Raw genomic sequence first — 13,747 nt, 5'->3', positions numbered from 1 at the left:
AAAATTGCTAGGAATAACAAGCAAATGGGTACTTTTAGATTACAAAAACATGCTTAGCTTGTTAGCAGCAATATTATATTTTGATGTTTACATACTATTCCTTATGTTTTACGAATAAACGAATAATAAAGTAATTAATCATTAAGGGATATATCTTTGGCATTGTAAAACTTCATATGCGTAAAGCATTCAAAAAATTCATCTTGAAAAGACCAGAAGGTGTAGTAGGAATGTAGGAGGATCCAATTAATCTAAAGTAATAGTTTTCTAAGTTAATATCACGTTGTTTAGGCTGTTTAGTTTAACAACATTGTTCTTGCATGATCAAACGAGTTATGATGAATTAGATATTCTTATAATCCTTGCCAAATTAAACAAAATAACTATATAATTGATTGATCTATTCGATAAATATTATATTAAAGATTTCAAAACATAAAAATAAAGATTTCAAACCAAAATATAAATATTACAGATTTCAAAACATTTATCAATTTCAAATGAAATAATAAATATAAGGAACTTTTAAAATAAAAAACTTAACTGATTATCAAATGAACAATTCGAAAACAAAGTCAAAATAAGTTCTTTTAGTCTGATTTACAGTTCGAGTTTATGAGTATATATATATATATATAATACTCTTTCCGTTCCTAGAAGATTGATGTTCTAGATTTTGTTTTTTATTCTACAAAGATTGATTTTCTAGTTCTTTTTTTCTTTATTGTTATTGATTTATAATAATAAATCGTAAACTTTAAGGCGTAATGATTGAAAATAATTAACTTTCTTAAATTACTATTGGTTGATAATTATTTTAAAATATGTAATATTAAAATTAATGTTCAATTGCTTAAACAATTATTGAATAATTAATATGCGTGAAAACTCTAAAACATCAAACTATTAGAAACAGAGAGAGTATTTTTTTTTTTTTGGGCAATGAGCCTTATATCTTAGATCCTCTTTTTTTCATTTTTGTTGGTTATATATATTCATGTGTGTTTTCTCTTTTTTTTTTTAAGCTTTGATTCTATTTTTTAGATTATGTTTTCGAAAATTTCTCTATTTTCCGTCAACATTTTTACTATTCCAAAATATATATATATATATACTTTTTGCAATATTAATCAAAAAGATGATATATATATATATATATACTTTCTTTCTTATTTGAGTAAAAGCACAAAGAGAAAATTTAATTTGAGCATGCAAAATTCATACTCCCTCCGTTTCAGTTTAGTTGTCGTTTTAGGATATAAATTTTGTTTCATAATAGTTGTCGTTTTAGCTTTTCAATGCAAATGTTTGATGAAAATTTTAGTTTTATCCATACTGTTTTAATGTTTTGGCCAATGAATTTTTTTATAAAATATATTAATAAAAGGTAAAACAAAAAATTTAATAATTTTCTTAATTTGTGTGAAAAAACCTTAAACCACAACTAAAACGAAAGGAAAGAAGTATAAAATACGTTGGTCGTAGTGATACACGTTTAACGTAAGGGAATATTCTAAGTATAGATAAAAGTTTTATATAATGTATACTAAAAACAATATATATATATAATATTGTACACGTGAAATGGGCCATGTTTTGTACATAAATCATTGAAACTATAAAATAAATATTTTAAAAGGTGCATATATCATTTTTATAGATTAAAGATCGATTGAGTGTACCAGTTCAAAAAGCAATCTTTATCAAAAAAAAAAAAAAAAAGTTCAAAAAGCAATATAAATAAATAATCAATCACAAATATCTCAAATAGTATTGGTTGTTTGAATATTTTTATAAAGTGTTATTTTATGCAATGGACAGCTCACGGAAAAGGGTTTATTGGTCTAGTTCGATTCGTTATCACATCATGACATCATAACTATATTCCGGTTTGAACAAAGATTAGAAAGGAACTTAACCGAAATTGGCAAATAATTTAGACGCCGATGAAGCTTCGGGTTTCACATTACTCGAGGAAGGAATAGTCAGTGGGACAATTATGGGGACTGTGTGTGACCGCTTGTGACGGTAGTCTTTTGGTGGGACCAAAAACATGCATAAGAAAACAACAAACACTGAATTTTTGTATTCGTTGGATATTGAATCCCCGATATGTCGGCAACAATCATGCAACACCAAATCTTTTTCTGTTCAATTATATTTTTGACGTGAAAAAATAAAAAATAATAAAGTTGATAGTAGTAAATAAAGAAAGAAATGGTTTTTTGACGGGTTGGATATTCGAATTTTCAAACCATGCATTAATAAGCACATTCAAATAATTTTTGTATTCGTTGGATATTGAAAACAGTAACATACTAAAAGTAGACTAAAAGATCTCCGTATCTTTCCAATCATGTGGAACAAAAAAATACGTGTTCCCATTAGATCAGAACCTACGTGGTAATGACTCATATGACATAGGCTTGGACAAAATATTTGTTAAATCCGTTTCAATTCGGTATTCGTTTTGATTCGATTCGAAACATCCGAATATCCGTAAAATTTTGGAGCAAAACAAATAGGAAAATATAATATTTATAAAAAAACGGAACAAATAACAAATATTAATTTTTAAAAAATTGGATATCCGCTTCGATCCGTATTTTTGATATATATATATATTTTTTTATTAGCGGATATCCGCATAGTGTCCAAGCCTAATATGACCTATGCATGAACACGTGACGAAAGAAACAATTAAACAAAGGATCACTACGCCACCAGCAGGCACCACCAACACCAAGGCACCAAGAGACTCAATGATCACTTCCCATTTTAAAGGGGAAGGTCCAAATCCAATTCGGCGACGGAACCTAAGTCGAAGAACCACATGATGAGTTCGGTTCACGCGGGGCCCATACGTGAGCCCAACCTTAAGAACTTTTGGATAAAAAAGTTCCACTCTATGGTCGACACGTAGTCCCCAAAAATCACATGTGAGACGGTGCACGGGATAAGTCATTCTCTACATAACCTTTATATATTTTTTTTTCATAAGAAGCCTTTTATATTTTCAAACGGAACATTTATGTTCAATCATTACTTTTAATTTCTTCAATCCTTTTCTGATAAGATAATGAGATGTATTCACACTAATTTTGTAAGACAACATTTGTACTAATCAACGTAACAAAAAAAAACAAAGCGTAACAAAAAAATTAGATAGAAAGTAGTGGTAAAGAAAGAGCGTCGCAGAGTTAATATAGTACTTTTTTAACAAATAAAAAAAGAATTTACATGGATATACTTTTGGGACTTGGGTATTTTGTTCCAAAAACAATCGTGATACAGTTTTTGTGTGGTGGGCAAAAAGAAAACAAAAAAACAATCGTGAAAAGAATTCAGGGAAAATCAACTGTTGAGTGTAGTTTTATGTTATTTGGACAACTGTTGAGTGATTTTACTTTGACAAAAAGAACTGTTGAGTGATTTTTCATTGGCTGATTCCTAGAGAAAAAAAAATCATAGAAAAAATGAAAATCCGAATTTTGTATGATATTGGGGCGAATAGCTCATAAAGTTAACATAAAGGCCCATACTTTATACACCAACTAGTGAAAGCACTCGAGGTGATTTTTTTCCAGAACCGGTTCAATAAATCGTTCATGAAATTGAAATTGAGATTATGTTAGGTTCGGTTTATTCGATAGACAGACCAAAACATCAAAACAAACTTCGCAGATAGATGAAAAACAAACTTACAAGGAAACGATGAAGAAGCAAAATATCTTCTGGATTAGGTAAAAGGAGCAAGATAATTAGGGCAAAAACGACAATAAAGCTTAAATCACCTTATTGTTGTTGGTGCCGACAAATCAAAATTTGGTTAATTACCTTGGTCAAGGGGCAAGAACAACAATGAGTCAACATTTGGTCGGTTTTGTTTTTTAAGAGTGTTCACTATCCAGGCTTAATTTCAACTCACAAAGACATCATCATAGACATTATACAAAATAATAATTCAAACTCATCAACATAAAGAACAAGGTTTGAATGTTAGTGTCAATCTGATTATAGCCCTATACCTATATTATTAGTATCTTTTATTTATTTATGGGTAAACAAAATATGTTTCGGCAAATGCTAGATATCATCTAGGCAATACAAGAAGATCCATGAAGATGTAGGACTGCGAAATCCCGATTTAAAAACAGAGAGAAAAAACTTTAGAAAACGATTTACGAAAGACGGTTTTAGAAAACGAGTGAAGGATAAATATGATATCTCTTTCCGTAATCCAAACTAGCTCCCGTAGTGTGGCGGTTTTACGAGCAGCGGATCGCATGATACAATCACTACTATACGAAACCAATATCGCAACACTCGATAACAGAATCTACGAACTTGAAATAATACGATATACACTTGACTTACTTTGAGAAGAAAGGGAGAGATGGGAGAGAGTTATGTTTTGGCAAATGCTAGATATCGTCTAGGCAATACAAGATCCATTAAGATACCCTTGTTCTACCATGGAATTACTCAAATCCAGAACAAGTTAATTTTTTTGACAACCACTGAGTTCTCTACAGTGTACCTTGCCACTTCCATTTTAACTTGAACTCCACGGAATCTGCTTTTTATCTCTACAAACTCGAGTGATGACACCAATCACCGAGGCACGGATGATGAAAGTGTTAGTTCCTATATTTTTGTGGTCATATCCAAATCCTGTTATATAAAAAAAAAAAAACACACACAAACACAAACATGTATAACTTATAAGAAACAAACAAAACGTTTCTTACACCTGTTGATTTTATATCTGTCCACAAACAAGAGCACCAGCTTCCATTTCATACACTTGACTCGAAATCACAAAACAAAAGCTGATGGAGTCTTAAGTACGCAACATCTATAAAGACTTAGGGGACTCACCTTTAAAACACTAACGCTTAATATAAAGACTTAGGGGAATCACCTTTAAAACACTAACGCTTAATTTACATGACACTTAGCATCAAGATGCTTAAGTTTACGCTTAACTACATATAGCAGGCATTCAAACTCAAATTTAAGACTCAGACAAAAATAGAAGAAGCCAAGACTGTTTTTAGAAACTTGAGAAAATAGCATTCATAATTAGGGAAAACATACAATTCAAAGGATATATTAGTGTCAAATCAAACCCTTCACGGTCTCATCTTACAGGTTCTGTATCCAAAACTTTATCATCATGTACACAAACTCAAAATTATAGGCTTCTAAGAGTTTTTAATTTGTTCCGTGGATATAGAAAAAATAAAGTTTTATGGGATATTTTAAGTATTACCAGAGAAGAGAGAAACTGGTCCTCCTTTAGGAATTATGAGTCGTTTATACTGATCGATTTTATTTTATTGACAACTTCATTATTACACTACTGGTGGTAAAACCTCTCTCACACTTGATAAAAAAGAAATTATTAACATCAGCAAAGAAATAAGGGAGCATGCAATAACTACACCAAAGCCGTATGAGTCGTTGACTCCAAATATATATTCCACCTACAAAACCATACACGAGTCCTAATGTCATGGCGTCCCGATGTTTTAATGAGAAATCTTCTATCGGACAAGAAAGTTGCATGATCGCAAGCACCGATAGTATAAAACTCCAACCAAATGCCACCATCACTACTCTGTCCACGCCTTCGAAAGTATATGAAATGCAATAAATACAAAACGTCACGAACAAGAAGACGCGAAGCCGCCCATGTGGTCCTAGTCGATATGTTTGGACTGGAAGGTCTTTGTACATGCACCTTGTTGCCACGCCAAGGAACACTATCCACCAAGCACTCCATATTGTGTATCTAACCCTGATGATATTACAATCATAAATTATCCAATATTATGTATTATAAATAACAACGATTTTCTTACCATTGTTCCCTATCCAAGTACAGAAACATGAGTGCATAATATAAGCCACTGAGTGAAAGTTGTGAGGCCCCCCAGTAACATCTTTTACGAAAGGAATGACGTCTAGTACTAGGTTCTCATCACCACTCATTATGTTATGATCTTGATTTGATGAATGCACTTAGAGTCCCTCCCTATCTTTATATACTACATAAAGCTAGGGTGACAAAATCTATCATATCCAATCAAAATTTTGATATTCTTTACCAATTTGACATATCTTATTTTCTAATTTAAAATCTGTAGATAATTAATAAATATTTAGCTAGTAATTTAAATCAATATTTAACAGAATTAATGTCAAATAAATAGTTATTTAAAATAAAATATCCATATGTAGTATAAAAAACCCCGTAAAAATCTTGGCATATCAATATTTAGCTTGTTTTATAATTACTAGGAAAGAGAAAAAAATCAAATGAAATATCATAATAAATTGAAATAACTTTCCAAACAATTTTTTTTAACAATAAATCAAAATATATTTTACAAAAAAATATGATAAAGAAGCGTAACCCTTAGAAATATTTATTAAGATTTGTATAATTATTAGAAACATTATGGTAAAAATGTCATCATAAATAAAAAATATTACACCAAGAGTTATAATGAGTAGACGCAATTTTTCAATTTCTTAAATAATTATATAATATATTCAAAAAAATATAATAGAAAGATCCAACATTTTAAAATGTGTTATGTTAAAGAGGGAAAATCATCGGAAAAATTAACAAATAACCAAAATATATAGTTATTTAGGAAAAAAAAATAATGATATAGGTAAAAAAAAGTATATACATGAATGCTAGATAAGAAAATAATGCAACTTTATATGAAAATTATCAAACAAAAAGTAATAATGAATATACATAATTTTCTAGGAAAATAGAAAAATAAACAGTTAAAAAGACATGAAAGTTTAAATAGATAAAACTGTTTGTAAAAGACATAACTATTGGAACGAAGAGTTTGTGACGAAAAAAGCACTAATAAAACATGGTGACAAAATGCAATTGTAAATGAACTTATTTAACTTAAAATAATGCTCTCAAAAACCTTTTATAAAGAAAAAATATTGCAACGGTTCATCAAATATACCAAAAGTTGAGTTTACCAAATAAAATTAAGGTTGCAACGGTTTTCAAATATACCAAATGTTGCAACAAGTCACCAAATAAACTAGAGGTTACAACGGTTTGTCAAATAATCTAAAATGTTCATCGGTTCTTCAAATAAACCAAATGTTACTATGTTGAATTAAACGATAACAACAATTCATTTAGATATATTTTAGTAATTAAAATTTAAAATAAAAATTATGAAGAACTTTAACAGATAGACGTGACTTTAGATATAAAAAATATACCAAAAGTTGTAATGGTTCGTCAAATATACCAAATGTTGCAAAAGTGTATCAAATAAACTAAACATTACAACGGTTCATAAAACAAAACCAAATGTTGCAATAATTCGTCAAATAAACCAAATATTGCAACGGTTCAATTAAACGGTTACAATTTCATTTTAATATATTTTAGTAATTAAAAGTTAAAAATAAAAATTTATGAAAAGTTATATCGAGAGATTCGATTGTCGATAATTAAATGTTATAACGATTTATAAAATAAACCAAAAGTTGCATTTGTTTGTGAAATAAACTAAATATTGCAATGATTCAACTAAACAGTTACAACCGTTTATGAAGATTTACAATAAAATAAAATGTAACCGTAAAAGCCATTTATTCGGATTTGAACTTTCTTAATAATTACAACCGTAATATATCAGAGAGGCTTGGTCTAATGTCGGAGGAGATAAAGAAGGTGGAGCAATAAGAGAAGTTGGGAAAAGAGGATAAGAGGCGGTGACAGTGGTGTTAATGATGGTGGTTCAAGCTTGGTGGTGGTGGCGGCGGTAAATATTGATAAAAGTGGTGACTCGAAATTAGCGAGATTCGGTATTGATGGTGGTGGTGATTGTGATAGTAGTGAGATTCAGTTGTGGTGGTAGATCAGAGTAGTAAGACTCGATAGTGATGCCCGAGGAATGCGAGAAATGAAGATACGGAAAAAATAAAAATAAATATATGGTGGTGAAGAAATCCGACAGGGGGAGAGAAGAAGAAAGAAAGAGGAGTTCGAGCAAAAATAAGAGAAATCTAATGAGATATGCATAGAGATTTGACAATTAGAAAGAAGAGAAAACGAAAAAAATTGGTAATATGAGCTTAAAATGACAGAAGCCATGTAGCAAATAGATAATGTTTAGTCTGATTTTTTAAAAAAATTTCTTAGGCTCAAGTTATTTATCGTATATTCTCTAATGTTTTATATTGCGCATTACGCATAAATCTGTTTTCAGAAATAATTATGCTGCATTTTCTAAAATATATATGTTTATAGAATTTTAGTTAAGCTTACAAAAATAAAATAAAAATATTAAGAAATAATTATGGTCCATATCTAGTTAGATATAAAGGATCTTTTGAAAAAAATTGGTCCATCTATACTTTATCTAGATAAGTTTGGTGAAACAGGTTTTTGGGAAGATTAAAAGCCAATTATACGCTTAATTAAAATAAATTACAAAATCACTTTTTTTTTTTACAAAGCATACATATTCTTGTATATCTACGTGTTTTCTTGGTAAAATCATTGAAAATTGCTTAAAATAGAGAATAGTGATATTTTGGTCCAAAGTGACATTCTCACAAAATTAAAGTCTATATGGTCAAATTTTTATTCAGATCTCCTTTATTTATAATTTTTCCAAAAAAAATATAATTGTTCACAAATGTAAAAAATGTTTATTGAGATTGTTATTATTATATAAATTTGTTTGCCAACGACTCAAACAATCAGTTCAAGTTCCAATCTTACCTAATTTGCCAACAACACAAAAATTCTAAGTTCAAGTTCAATCTTAAATCACAAACAAATATCTTGTCTTAAAACAGAGATTGTCAAGTGCTTAAACAAAGAATAAAGGGAAAATTAGAAATAAAGGATGTTTTAATGGATAAATGTCCATATATACTTTTATATAAAAAGTTTGGTGAAATAGGTTTTTTAAAAATCAAAACCCAAATTTACCCTCATATTTTCGAAAATATAATTAACAAAATTTTTAAAAAATTATTTCCTATTTTATTTACATAATTCAGATACCCTCATTCTTTCGCCAGATTGACCTGTCTTCACTAATTTGGGTATAACTCTTGAATGCACCGTTAGATTTCCTTCAAAACACTTGGAAAATCAAGCTAACATCTTCATCTAGCCTGTGTAAAAACTTCAGAAAGATCTAACGGTGTGAAGTATTCCATCTGAGACCAAACGTATGATACTTCTAAACGAAACTGCATCTCCAAAAGTGTGTTTATAACCCAAAACAGCTCGTTTTCCTCCAAAGCAACCTAAAACCTGTAAAGACTTGATAAAAGACTAAAATACTCTAAAAACACACTTTGACTCTATAAAACATATGATGTAGAAAAGAAAACAAAAGACTCAAAACCGATAAAAACACAACATATCAACTTCCCTCATCGATAAACAATAAACTAAATGAAAATTCCTACTTGGTAGGTTGAGACTATGGTTCTTACGTTTCTTTTTAAATTATGTTAAATTGGTCTTGGAACTTATGCTGTATATACTTAATTTAGTGATAAGTCAATCCGAAACTCAAAGCAAAACCACGAACATAAGAGTAGTAGGGATTCCAATTATGAGAACAAAAATTCAAACATAGAGTACTAGGAAATTCAAATCTGAAATAAAAAATGCGAAAATAATCATGAAATGAGAAAGAAGTTCAAAATCCATATAGTGGTAACTAGAAACGTTCAATAGAGCAGTTGCAACATAATCCTGAAAAAGATAAAGAAAACAATTATCAAAACAAAATATAAAAGTAGAGAATCTATACTTAAGTTTTAAACTAGTAGTCAGATCACGATCACAAACGACCTTATATTGCTACATCACATGTTACTCGATTATGGCCTTCTTTACCACAACGACCGCACTTATGCTTTTGATAATTGTGACTGTTGTGATGCTTTTATCTTGTCTTCAGCTGATTCATATCTTCGTTTTCTTCGTCTACCAGGTTGTCTTCTTGTTTCAGGTGGTAAAACTTTTGCAGATTCAACAACCTTTGGGACGCGCCATTTATCTTCAGGAACACCTGTTGGATTAATAGTTTCCTCATATAATGATCTCCAAGTGGCAGTTGTATACACATCATCAACATATGGGTATATACCAAATGAAAAAACGTGGCACAGAACGGGGAAAAACAACGACAAATCTACCAAATTAGTCTAACCTTTCAACGTGGACTTAAAAGGAAGGGTGAAAGAAGAAGACTTTGACGATTAGGGCTAAAAACGATTTCACCCTCTAGATTTTTGTTTTTAATTTTCTTTTTTCATCTGAAAATATTAGAATACGTATTCTAACCATCCTCAGATCGTAATCTAAACAATAAAAACGTAATATTTAATAAATATTTAGTTTCCTTTTTGAAAGATTCACTTTCTATATTTAGGAATTCTAAAACTTTTCAGAAATTGAAATCTATATTATATTAGAAAACGGATTCTAAAATAATTATACGTTTTCTAACGTTTTTAGAACATGTTATAAATCGTAGAATGGATTTTCTGACTAAAATTAGAACATGAAGAAAAGCGTAGAATACATGTTCTAAGGATTTTTGGAAATTGTATTCCGGTCTTCTGAATTTTTTAGAACATGTATTTAATCTAAAAGTCGTAGAACATGTACAAAAATTTAGAATACAAACTCTGATTTTCGTAGAATATGTACAAAAGTTTAGAATATAAATTCTGATATTCGTAGAACGTTAGAAAACGTATTCTAATAATTTTAGACGAAACTTTATCCATAAAAAAATCAACTTTTTTTCAACTAAATCATCAATTTTTTTTTTCAAATCATCTATAATCTTGTATATCTACATGTTTTTTTGGTAAAATCATTCAAAAAATGCTTAAAATAGAGAGTAGGGGTATTTTAGTCCAAAGTGACATTCTAAAAAAAAAAAGTGTATATGGTCAAACTTTTTTTAGAGCTCCTTTATTTCTAATGTTTTAATGTTTTGGCCAATGAAACTTTTATAAAATATATTAATAAAGGGTAAAACAGAAAATTTAATGTTTTTCTTAATTTGTGTGAAAAAACCTTAAATGACAACTAAAACGAGAGGGAGTATAAGTGAGTACCGATTACGTCAAAAAAACCATGTCATAAAACCAAAAACTAAGTCATAAACACAACAATTTTACATGATATTTCTTGATTTATAACGATTCCCTAGATTTTTTACTTATATTTTTTGATAAACGCAGTTTGAGACACACTTTACTGTTTAATATGTTTTCCCATGGATAAATGATGGCCTATAAATGTGAAATATGATTAGTTTTACATATATTCCAAAGTCATGGAATCATAATTCGGAGTAAATTGAGCTTTCCTCTGATAAGCTGATCCAGAGACCCATTTTCGAGAAACTCATATACAATCGCTCTTTTGGATCCTTCATAGCAAAAACCGAGCAGAGTAACAATGTTAACATGAGATGTTTGGCTCATGCTTGCGACTTCGTTGATGAAGTCTTCACAATTTCCCATTGAATCCTTCAAGACTTTCACTGCAACTTTACTACCATCGCGTAACTTCCCTTTATATACAGTCCCAAATCCTCCTCGTCCAACAACTTCTGTAAACGATTTTGTAATTTTCTTGATTTCTCCATAACTATACCGTCTCAAGGTTACTAACGCATCAAGGTTTTGATCTCTCAGAGCATTTGTTTTTCTTCTCTCCCAGAACACGAATGCTACTTTACCACCAGATATATAAGTTGTAGTACGGCAACTAATACTTGATCTTGATACGTTCTTGCAGCAAACCTGTCTGGACAATTGGAAGCCACAGCTTCCACCTGAGGATAAACATTCTTGACAAAATATCTCATTTACATTCTTCAGCTTCACCGCAAAACCTTTTCTCAAAACACTTTCCAAAATTGTCAAATTCAAAGCTTCTTCCTCTGGAATGAAACTCGTAGGAACCGTGACACTGAAACTCTCATCACAGAATTTATGATATGTAGAGTTTTGAATCACAGAGCCAAGACCTTTCACTGGACATGTGAAATTACCAAGGAAATGGCGACGAGGGTCACAAGCGTAGAACACAGTGAGGCTTTTATAAGATGGCAAATTCTGGAAGAGATCTGAAGGTAGAGGTGTTGAGGAGAATGAAGCAGAGCAGAAAGGACCTGAGAAATCTTGTCTTGAAAGTGTAAGAATGTTGGATTTGTTGTCTATATCAAGGACAGTATAGTTGTGACCTGAGATCATAAGAGAGGTTGTGTTGAAACTTCTGTTGCAGGTAAGTTCAAGAGAAGGGTTACCGCAGAAGCCATTGCGATTCTGTCCTGTGAAAGGGAAACCGGCAGTGATATTGCCACACTGAAACAGAGTTTCACATAACCCACTTGGCTTTTTCTGACTTAGGGCACAAGGAGGATTATAAAACAAGAATATCAAGATCAGACAGAACCTAGTTGTTGGAGATCCCATGAGATTTGTGAATACTTTTGCTATGATTTAGAAACCAAAAGAGAAAAGAAAGTGAATTAAAAGAGCAGACTTTAGTTGACTTTGAAAAAAGATGGGAGATGCGTAAAGAATTGAATTTGTTGACTTTTCTTACGGCTGGTGTTGAAGATGGTTTCTTTCTCTTACTACGTTTGAAGAGTGCGACATGGCACATTTGTATGAATTTGGAATTTTGACCGTTAGATCTCGTTAAAATGTGTTTTATAGGACCGTTTGATCTGATTTAGTTCCCTCCGAGTCCTGTTATAAAAACACACAGACATGCATGTATAACACATAAGACATAAACAAAACGTTTCTTATGTTAAACTCTTGGGTTGTGCAAGTCATCACCACCACCACTATGAAGAGTCAGTTTAGATTCTGAAAGCTCTCAAGAAGTCTGTCTAGCTAGGAGCATTTCCAGGTACGATAGACAAAACGTCACTTGCAAACAGAACAAGTTGCAAAACTGCGGTAGCAGTTCTGTTTTCATGTTATGATAGAAGTAGGTACTCTCTACATAATGAGAATAAGAATCTCAAATATCAAGAAAAGAACATTTTATATATATGAATTTGGTAAGAGATATATACTCTGCAGTATGCAAAGAGATCAACATATCCTTAACTTTCGAGAAACTACGGGATCATATATAGTTTGCCTCAGTAAGCCCAGTGCCGGCTCACATAGCTTCATCATTGGCATATATACTGTATTTTAAACACATCAAAACATGATGGAGTCTTAAGGACACCGATGTCTAACATGTATAAAGACTTGGGGGAATCAACGCTTCATATGAAATTTAACATCAAAATGCTTAATTTTACGCTTAACCACAGAATCTATATCCACCACGTGACACTAGACTGTTCATTCTCAATCCTCGGGATACACTATACTTGAGCTTGTACAAGCATATGATGAAGATACATTGTGTTGACGGAATTGTAAGACTTACAACACATGTGTAAAGGTGCATGAACATGAGACAGATGAGACAAGGATACAATGACAGAATCCTCTCTAAGGAAATGAAGCTGCCAAAGATTCAGATACAATATGAAAGCTTGAAGAACATCAAGTGCAAAGGTCAAGAAAGCTTGAGTTCTATAACTCAGTAACAAAGGGAGAGATTGAAGATATATTGAGGTTGTTACTGGTTAGTAGACTCAAGAGTATTATCCTGAAGCTGTGAACA

General features: G+C 30.9%; 1 protein-coding gene and 1 long non-coding RNA gene across 2 annotated transcripts; both read right to left on the bottom strand.

Annotated features, from left to right (window-relative positions):
* Positions 1-9,559: 9,559 nt before the first annotated feature.
* LOC110227353 lies at positions 9,560-9,945 on the bottom strand. Its single transcript, XR_002331128.1, has 2 exons — positions 9,878-9,945; positions 9,560-9,778 (listed from the first exon to the last, which is right to left on the bottom strand). It is a non-coding gene; the product is annotated as an uncharacterized LOC110227353 (long non-coding RNA).
* A 1,357-nt stretch (positions 9,946-11,302) lies between these two features.
* On the bottom strand, positions 11,303-12,579 carry LOC110227317 (LEAF RUST 10 DISEASE-RESISTANCE LOCUS RECEPTOR-LIKE PROTEIN KINASE-like 2.3). Its single transcript, XM_021021272.1, has one exon. It carries the CDS (start codon positions 12,523-12,525, stop codon positions 11,377-11,379), a length of 1,149 nt encoding a protein of 382 aa, XP_020876931.1. The 5' UTR covers positions 12,526-12,579; the 3' UTR covers positions 11,303-11,376.
* Positions 12,580-13,747: the final 1,168 nt, after the last annotated feature.

Source organism: Arabidopsis lyrata (assembly GCF_000004255.2).
Source record: "Arabidopsis lyrata subsp. lyrata unplaced genomic scaffold ARALYscaffold_6, whole genome shotgun sequence".
In the NCBI taxonomy this organism is placed as follows: domain Eukaryota; kingdom Viridiplantae; phylum Streptophyta; class Magnoliopsida; order Brassicales; family Brassicaceae; genus Arabidopsis; species Arabidopsis lyrata.
Note: the sequence above shows the minus strand (reverse complement) of the source record. Positions and strands in the feature narration are given on the sequence as shown.